This window comes from Glossina fuscipes, unplaced genomic scaffold, assembly GCF_014805625.2.
Source record: "Glossina fuscipes isolate IAEA_lab_2018 unplaced genomic scaffold, Yale_Gfus_2 224, whole genome shotgun sequence".
In the NCBI taxonomy this organism is placed as follows: domain Eukaryota; kingdom Metazoa; phylum Arthropoda; class Insecta; order Diptera; family Glossinidae; genus Glossina; species Glossina fuscipes.
Window position 1 is genome coordinate 1,597,968 of NW_023998567.1, and position 10,186 is coordinate 1,608,153.

At 34.4% G+C, this 10,186-nt stretch overlaps 1 protein-coding gene across 2 annotated transcripts; it reads right to left on the reverse strand.

Moving 5' to 3' along the window:
* Nucleotides 1-387: 387 nt before the first annotated feature.
* On the reverse strand, nt 388-8,535 carry LOC119642500 (protein twist). Of its 2 annotated transcripts, none has more exons than XM_038041644.1 (2): nt 7,210-8,535; nt 388-574 (listed from the first exon to the last, which is right to left on the reverse strand). In XM_038041644.1, exons 1-2 carry the CDS (start codon nt 8,421-8,423, stop codon nt 469-471), a joined length of 1,320 nt encoding a protein of 439 aa, XP_037897572.1. In that variant the 5' UTR covers nt 8,424-8,535; the 3' UTR covers nt 388-468. The 2 variants fall into 2 exon arrangements, with proteins under 2 accessions (XP_037897572.1, XP_037897571.1); XM_038041643.1 differs by lacking the exon at nt 388-574 and adding an exon at nt 4,307-4,690.
* Nucleotides 8,536-10,186: the final 1,651 nt, after the last annotated feature.

Genomic DNA, 10,186 nt, shown 5'->3' on the forward strand with positions numbered 1-10,186 from the left:
GTTTCTCATATCGCTGCATTTCATGTTACGCGATTTGTGCAATCGTTTTTCGAGGACGTTAATAATTCACAAAGAAGTCAAATTTTTATGATTGGTTTTTTATTTATTTTTATTAATTTATTTTTTTGTTATGTTTATACCTATTACCGAAGTAGTCATTTCCATTTGCACTGTTACTTTGAGGTAAGAACATATTTGCCAATACTCCTTTGATATTTCTTCTTCTCATGTAGATTTTTGCCACAGAAAAGTTCCGAAACCGTGACACGACGGAAGATATTTCTAAACCTCAAATTGCTCTTGATAAATATATATTTTTAATGAAAGTCTAAAGAAATATCGTGCAAAGAAGACTTTAGTTTTCGCTTAGCATGAGCTTGAAGAAACGCTTTGCTTTTGCCTTGATTTTTTGTGAACTTAACTGGAATCTGCGGAAAACGTGTGAAACACATATATTTTAGATGGGCATCAATTTTCACAGATTTTTGTACGCTCTTTGAGCAATTTGCGTATTCGTCTTTGAAAAGCGTACCGTCCAAGCCAGATACAACAATAAAAGTTGTCCTTGTGCTTCCTAAGTAAGAGAGAAAGAAAGCTGAATTCGGCACACAATTTTAAACGTTTTTATGCATAATTAAAATTTTATATTTTAGACTTTTGTAACCGCCACCGAGTGGTGAAAGGAAAGCTTCAGAAAGAAGGAAAAAAGCTTCAGAGGCCCCTTCTAAATTGACTTAAGCAAATCCGTCTGTTTGGCAGCCTGTCCGTTTTTGCAATGACTGTTTTAAACATTCTGCTGATGAAAGAATGACACTACTAACTTCAATCTTGGCAGACACACTTGAAGTTGTTGCACGCAGGTTAGTAATGGAAATTTGCTAACTCAGTCGCAGAACGTGGCCACAGTACTAGGTAAACTAAGAACTCCTTTGTTTTTTTATATAGAGTAAAAAACTGGTTTTTGCTCATGACTCTTAAACTACAACAGACACATCTACAAAATTTTGAATATATATTCTATGGATGATCCTGTAGTACCTGCATAAAAATGTTAAAATAATGTGTCATAATTTTATTTTTTTCTGAATCCGTTATATGGCACTTGGAAGCAAGCGTCAAAAATCCCATGAAATGAATAAATTCTTAGCCAGATTGAAATTCGGGATGAAACTACAGTGAAACTACACCAGACCTACTCGCCCGTACAATCAAAATTTGGAACACCTTGTCATTCCCTGCCTTTTGCTCTTTGCGTATAAACTACAACACATGCACGATATCAGTTTCCGCAAAATTATTCTACAAAACGAGAACAACTGCGATTGGTGTAAGAGAATGGGTCGCAACCGAATATAATTCTTGTTTTACCTGTTTTACCTACGATTCAAAAATTAAATAAGGAAAGCCACCCGTTCCGTAAGATTAATTGGTATTTAAAGTTGTTTTAAGATACCAAACGATTTTATTTTATTTATAATAACATATTTGTTGTTCAGAAAGTAATGAAGGGTAGATATTGTATTGTACCTTATATACAATTATAAAAGAGACCTGTCCTGGGTATATAACTCACTACGTTCAAAATTTGATGGTACCATTACAGGGAAATGTGTCGAATTTTTTCTTTGAATTAATTAAATCTTGTTAGTCTACACTCACAAGAATATTTAGCGCTTAGAGCTTCCTGTTACATTGCTCGACTAACAAATTATTTTCAATAATAAAATGTTGACAGTTCAGCGGATTCATCATTACTTCGGCGCAATATGACTTCTATATTTATATCATTAACGTTAGAGTATAATAAATTTGATTTAAGCTCGTGATATCAAGCTGAAATTTAAAATATCGATTCATTCTGGTGCAGCTCTAAGACTCCATCAACATTCCAGAAGTACATAAATACATATATGTACAAAAAAATTAGGCAAAATATAAATATAAATTATCCTTGTTTTTAATATTTTCAGTTTAGTTCTTCACATTTTTCGATTGGTCTCTTGATTATTTTCATCTGTGGTCTATGAAAGGGTAAAATTGATATAATTGAACGCACAGGGGCGATATAATTGAACGCACAGGGGCGATCGCGTGTTTTTGTCTTTTTCATCTGCTGTCTAATAATTGAAAGTATTTCTTAAGTTAAGAGATATTCCCAGATTAGAGATGCGTCATGCTACATCTTGACACATGTGCTCTGAAAAAAGAGCAAAATTTCAAATGAAAATGACATCCGCAAAAAATAGTTCAACTTAAATATATTAAATCATTAACCATCTCATTGAAAGTTGTCGGATGTACCGAGAAGTGTACTGTTACTAGACTTTTTTATTTATTATATTGTACTGAAATTATTTCATTTTAACTTCACCATGCAGTGTTGAAATAGTTAACATAAATAATAATTACCAGGTTCAATAATTTCGCTGCAACGTTTTTCTTATATGAATGAATGAAAGAATAAATTCTCAAGTATGTATGCATCCGTATGTGTTTATGTATACGTGCATATACATTCATTTTTAAGCACATCATCATAAATCACCGGATGTAATGTTTCACAAGGCAATCGCTATCTGCGAGAAATAATAAACTGGGTCTTCAAAAAACTGGAACTAAAACAAATGAGTTTTTGCGGCAATTTTAACGACCACGATTGCTATTGTGAAACTCAAGAATATTTTCATTCGCACACATGTGCGTTTTATATGCACATACATCCGCACACGGAGTACAGGCTACATATCTATTTTTCAATAAATGACGTTACGCTATGGTAGTGTCGCAAAGAAAATGCACCCATGTTCACCATATTCACGATATATGCACACACAGGCAAACGCACTGAACAGTAAAGCTTTTGAATATGTTAGATCCTCTCTGTAATCTTTCTTTTTAAATTTTGCGTTATATTTGCTACATAAGTTCACATATGTACATAAAATTGTATAGCAGCGACGTCTTATTGCTCACACCATATTCGTTCCACTGACATATCTGTCAATAAACAATTCCGCGTTATACATCGTCAATAACAAAAAAGACTCACGTTACGTGTAAGAAGTACTAAATGGCCTATATTCAACACGATGGAACCTGAAAAGCACTATTCAAACTCTCTCACTTGAAAAGTTAAAACGTTATTCTTACTTTTCTCCCTTGAGCACAAACTTTTTCCGCAGTTTCCTGATTTTAAAAGCGGGCTACCGGATGTAGCGAATATACTAGACACTCAAAAGCGATAGTTACGTTAAAAAATATTCAAAAAATTACAAGAACTAAATGACTTTCTAAAAATTTCAAAAAGGGAATGTAGTCACTATTTTGCAAGAAACTTGGTTCTGAGAGGTCTGTTTTCAAAATGAGTACCACGTTTACTCCCTGAAAGAAACAGCTAGTGGACTACATCGAAATGAATTGTGAACTGCGGTCACTCCCACAATATTTCCAACATCTGGGGCTCGGCGACTATTATCTGTTTGCAAATCTTAAAAAAGAAAAGGAGAGGAAAAAGATTTTAACCAAATGATGAGGTCCCTGTATCTTCTTTTGAGAGCCTTCAAAAACCACTCTATTAAAAGCCGTTAAGGAAGCATTTGTATCGTAACCCCGATATATTACGTATTTTACTATATGAGATATAGTATGTATACGAAGCGATCAAAAATTTGATACAAGAAGATAGTCTCCATTATTATTTTTATTTATTGGTATGCCATCGTAGATATTGGAAAATTAACCTCTTTTGGCAGTTTATTCCCTCAATAACACAGCATCTCATCTCGTAAGAAAAAAACTTTTTCACGTCACTGTCGATCATATATATATGTATATATATATCTATACATTCCGATATGTAATATCTTTTTTGTAGCTAATGTAATAAGAAACAATTTTGCTGCCTTTCGCTTTTCTTGCTTACGGTTAATAAATCTGTTGGCTGGTCGCTGAACATGTGCATTTTCATGTGAACTTCTATTACAGGCGTATCCCAAAACTCCTTGCTTGGAATCTTTGATGTTGGGATGTGTTCGTAAATTGTACTTTGTTGTCTGCTTGAACTAATTGAATTTAAAATGGCGACTTGTCCAAACAAAAATTTAAATAAAGTACATTTTTCCTTTATCATCTACTGTCGTATTTGAAGATTTATTTCTTTTATTATCGTTGTGGATTTTGTTGGATATTATGTTATTATTTACTAAAGCGAAAATGAATTTCACTACATTATTATGTATACATATATATGCACACAGGCACACACACACACATATGCATAAAAACTTTAGTTTAGACAATATTCAGTTCACATTAAAAAATGTATTGAATACGCATATGCGTCATATATAATCGAATCGTTCTTCTTAATACTAATTGGAAAGTTTTACGCGTACGCAATGATACATTGAAGCTGGAAACTAAGGCAAATTTGTTAGCTGCTCACTTTTCACATTGATTGGGTTGAGTGTCGTCTTCTACTCTCCAAACACCAAACAAATAGCTGAGCTTCTCGGGCAGAATAATGGGTGCACACGCTGTTCGCCGCAAACTCCTTAGTTCCGTTTCGTCGCCTTGGAGAATTGACGCAGATCCTATCGCAAAATTTTCTCCTTGACCGATATTGGCGTCAACGGCCTTTAAGAGGCCAATTTCACCCGTCGACAAAATGCGACACAAGAAATCGATATATCTGCGTTACAGAAAAAGAAGTTGCATATGAACATAAGCCAATTTTTATATTTTTCTTTTGAGGGTTAAAAGAGTAGTGTTGTTTACGTATGATCTGACATTGTTTGAGTTAAACTCCTGGATTTTCGTATAAGAAATATAGCATTTCCGTTTTTGCGATGGTGTGCCATCGTCTTAAGGTGAAAAGTACGGAGACTCTACGCATCTTGCGCGTATTTCGCACCTACCATTCCAGAGCAACAAATTAAATTTCTTAAATATTTTTCCAACTACGAGCGAATCATCTTCATGTTATTTGACTATTCACTTGACTTTTCATTTCGTTATGAGGTACGTTTACATTATGTTTTTCATTGGCGGCAGTTCATATTCGTAGCCAAATTTGATGTAGGGTTAATAACTAAGATCTCCATTCTGTGCAAGCGCGAGCTAATTGACGAATGGGACAGAAGCATGGTTGGCCGAATGAGTAAGTGGCATTAACCCCACTGCTTACTTTTTCTAATCAAAGAAATAACTATTTTAAAGTATACGTACCACACGTCGTCTCTGTGCTACAAGCGGATGAACAAACTAGCTTAGCCTATATTCTTCAATGTTTTCTGCTTTCAAAAAACGTTACATAATTACAACTTGGCTAGAAAAAATACTTGCGTGTACAATGCGAAAATTATGCACGTTGTATCTTCAAATGTTCACACGAAGTTCGCGAAATAGAAGCGAAATTCAGCCCTTAGTTCTGGCCCGTAGTTCGGTATTTCCTAATGTATATTATTTTATAAAAGTTCAATACAAATTACATCAATACATATATATATAGATGCAATGTAAAGAAGTCTTGCAACGTCTACATATATAAAATAACATAAATTCACCCAACACTTTCACAGTACAAATGTACCAAAATTGATTTAGTCGTGGAGTTTCCCCTTCTAGGCAACAACTGTTCAAATTATGCTAAACATCCCACAATTTCATTCAACGTTTCATTCTCTCATTACCTTTTTGCTCATGCATCATATGTTTTGCGGCTGGATACATTGCGTCCGCATAAAATATAGAAAATGAGAAGCAAGTAAGAACCATAGTTTAATGTATGCAGGTGTTTATATAAAAAAATATGGGGCTTTAACGAACGTAATTTCTTTTTTATGTGAATTAATGTGAAACTTTCGAAATCTTAAAAAAAAAAATTGAAAATAATAATTAAAGAAAAGTATTCTTAATTAATTCCTAATCCAATAACAATCGGTCCTATGGGGATTTCTTATGTGTTTATATATGTACAAAAGAATATAAATGACGTTATAGTGGTCTGAGATCGCAAATGGTTGAAACTTGGTTAATTAAACGCGGATCTTATCATCATTAAACTGCGTTCTTGTAATATACGTACATTTGATAGAGTCATGTAGAAGTTTAGGTTCAAAAATATCACCGATTGGCTGATAACAAAAAAACTATTTTAGAATCTGGGATCTCAGATGCTTGCTTCTAAACGACATGTAAACATCTCACTCGTCCATGTAAGAAAAATAATATATAGCAATAGTTGGACAAACTACTATCGACGTGGTTTAAATTAATAAAACTCATCGGTTTTCACATGATTGATATATCCTTACCAAAGGGGAAATAACAGAGAACAGAGTCTCTTCACGAATTTGTTAAATGCTTTCTTTCTGCCCGGATATTTTAAGCAATTGCATCAAAGACAAATGCAAAACTTGGAAATACAAGTCGCGAAATACACTGAACAACATCGTTCTTGCCCAGTGTGCGGCAATCGAATTGTTCCTTACATTTGGCTAATTAGCTGTCAATACTTCCCGAAAATCTCAAAACTTTGTGCATTTATTATTGTGCGCTTGACTCCGCTATATTACTTCTATATTTTCGCGCGGTTCTTTGAGGATTTGCTTTTTAATACGCACACACACATAAAAATTATTGATGGGTTAACACGGATTTATTTGTACGTTATTGGAGATTCTAGATACATATGGCTATGGGTAAAAATTTATTTACAACTAAAAAACTTTGGGCAACTTCTTAGAATTTGCCTTGGTTTTGTACACGGAAAAAATGGGAAATTGTTATACGGACGCACAAAATAACTTATTTTTTTATGTTTAAAATAATTTGCATTGCATATAGCGACCTAATTAACAAAGACAGAAAGTTATTCATTAGAAACAAAAGAAATTTAGCTGATGTGCTTAATTTGTTCCATACCCAAAGCAGATGTTTATCTCTGTTTTCTTCACGCTACGCCATTTCGGCCAAAGAAAATTTATAAATATTGGCGATAGCACTTCCCGTCCGTAATATTGCCTTCTGTATTTTATAGAGCGCTTGAATAGATTGATTTTATAATGCTTTGCTAGTTTTATTGACTTTTAAAACAGAAGATTGCATTGAAGATGTATGTATTAATTATTGCGGAAAAGTATTTTGCCTAAATATTTGCAAAACTTAACTCATTGAGACAACTAAGCGTATGTAAAATTTCAGACGTACTTTTTTGCCAATTTTAGAGTTTGTATTTTACTCAGCTTATCCTCCGGCCGAGTGGGAATGATTTCTTGCAAAGCCTTGAATGCATCATTCAAGCTTTGAGTTCGTTGACGTTCTCGAACATTTGCCATCAAACGCTGTGTTTGAAAATCCTCAGCGTCTTCAATTTTATAAGTTTTTCGTTTTGCACGCTTTCTCGGCTTACGAAATGCTTTTAAGGTATAATTTTTTTCGTAGCTATCGCCAATGCCTGTTTCATCAACATGGTTGCCACCACAGGTTCTTGACTGGCGACCATATTCTGAGTCATCACGATCCGAACTGGAATAATTGCTGTCGTTTAGCGAGTTGGTTGTTTCAAACTGATCAAATGCAGATATAGTGATTTCTTTCTGGGAATGTGTTGAACCGCTGCCGCTGCCGTTGGATGGCCGGTTATTGTTTAGACTGCTGTTGGGGGCTTGGTGTTGCATTTGCTGAAAATTGTATTTCATGTCTTGATTGTTGTCATTGATCTCGTCACTTGCAATATTGAACTGTGATCCGTTTGTGTTATTAGTGAGAATGCCTGCTTTAGACGGCTTTATTTCAATTACAGTGGTTGGTATAAGTTCTGTAAAAAACTTGTGGTCTCGACTATACTGCGCTTGACAGTTCGTGTGTTGCAATGGTGCCGGCGACTTTTTATTTTCCTGCAAAAATTGGTGGCCTCCATAATCTAAATCTCGTCCACGTTTTACATTTCCATTGACGTGACAAAGATGAGATTGATAATTACAGTCATTATTAAGCTCCTCCGGTAAAACGTTACCGGCTATCACAACGCGAGAGGAAATATCTTGCGTGTTTGCTATTGAAGTAATGCTGTTACTGCTAGTTGTGCCAGTGCTAAGTTCATTTGGCATATGATAATCTGCATCGTTTTTTTCGGCCATCACATCATAGGAAATGTAAATAGCATCAGGCAACATTTGCTGTCGCGTTATGTGAAGGTGTGTTGGTTCTTGAGGATGTTGGCGTAAGAGTTGGAATTGGGACCCATACGAATTATGCATGGAGACGTCGTAAGTCTCCTGTGGATTGGTGTTATGAGCGGAATGCAGGCATGATTGCGTATCTGGTTGAGTTAGTCTATCGACATTATGCTGCATTATATTTGGTAAAGATTTATCACTGATATCAAGAAACACTTTGGGCGATGCCGATCGCGATGACATTATATGATAAAAACTGATTCAAATTATTGTATATTCCGTATGGGATGTTTTTCAATGGTGAAAATATCTTTGAAATAACGCAAGCACTAACCGATTACAAGTACATATAAAAATCAACTGAATTTAATATCATCAGAAAGCAGAGAGCAAAACGTAAAAGTAGACGAAGTAGAACTTATTCACTATTCGTTTATATTTGAAAATACTCTTCTCTCTTTCTATTAATTATAAACGATCTTAATTTTTTGTGTTTGAACAGAGTGAGATAAATGTATACTTACAGAAGAAGAAGATTTACATATTTATTTTCTATAAAATGTGCCTTCTGCGAGTATGAAATACATCTATGCAAATGTACACACATATACAAGCATCATAAACTAACATGCGCCCACAAACACATTCACAAAAAATTCTGTTAATTTGTTCAAAAGAGAACCATTGAGGGTAGCTGCGAGCTATTTATTGCACACTCACAATTGGGTAATATAAGGGGTTGGTTTCTTTATTGGACGACAATGTTTATTAGTATTTGTATGTGAAAATGTATGTAAATGTAAATGTATTGGAAGTAATTGGCAGTAGTCAATGGGATATCTTACTCCATTGATCTTTTCTTTACAGCGATGGTGTTAGGTTAAGTAATTGTTATGTGTAGTTTTTTACCGACAGCATAATACGAACTAAATAGGTTTCTGTATATATTCTTTGGATTTTAATATTAAAGATAACTAAATAGGGAAAACAGAAAAAATTACACGTAGGTAAAACAGGAAAGCGGAATTTTTCCAACGATTCCGACACGGAAATATATGTCAGCGTTTGCATTTGTTGTTAGGAGTTGTTGTTAGGAGTTTGTTTTCAAGCACTTTTTTTTTGCATTGCTTCCTCACTTAGACCTTATAAAGCTAAAAATGCAAAATACCATCAATCCGTTTATTTTTCGATCGGTCTGTTTAAGAGCGACCCGAAACACATTCTAGGATATCAAATTTAACGGTACATTCCCCTCTTTTTATACCCACCACCCATAGACCAATTAAGTCCCGGCGTGACAAATGTGATGATATCATCTTCATTATCAAACCGCTCACCACAATACATGCAGATCATCAGGTTAGCAAGACTGCGCCTTAGACACACTAACACTAACCTTAAAAACAAATCTAAATTCTCTGAAAATGTTATTAAGAGTGGGAGCATTACAAGTCTGTAGCTCACGCGGAGACTACTTAGCAGGTCAAGAAATATTCCAGTCGAAATTATGCCAGTTCCATTCATGGAAGGCGCAAACGAATGAAAACACATGAGGAGAATAGGACTTATGTCTATGTACCAAAATGATCATTAGATCAAATAAGCAAAAAAATATAAATTGCTGTAGGAAAACTTAAATTTACATGTAGTGCACGATGAATGCAAACGAAACGAAGTAAAAGCTCTTGTTTCGCAAAGTATTATGCAAAACCCAATGACCATAAATTACGACGCATAACAAACTAATAATAGTAGAAATTGTAGTTAAAAGTGATGGATATTTCTATATAATACAGAAAAATAAAAATCACAATCAGCATATTGAACATTTACAGAAATATAACTGACAATTTCAGTTCTAAATGGAGATTTATTTCGTTATTTTGCCACAATGGCGAAAAAAGGATGTGCTTTGTTCAGATTTCTATTGAAATGATTGCACCATCGTTAGCTGATGCCATGCCAATAACTCCACGATTTACGAACTTTATTTTACGCATCATTGA

Coding starts and splice junctions, on each gene's coding strand:
- LOC119642500 (XM_038041643.1), bottom strand. CDS start 8,423: ATGTCATCGCGATCGGCATCGCCCAAAGTGTTTCTTGATATCAGTGAT. Junction 4,691..7,209: donor ACTCTAAAATTGGCAAAAAA/GTACGTCTGAAA, acceptor TCTGTAACGCAG/ATATATCGATTTCTTGTGTC.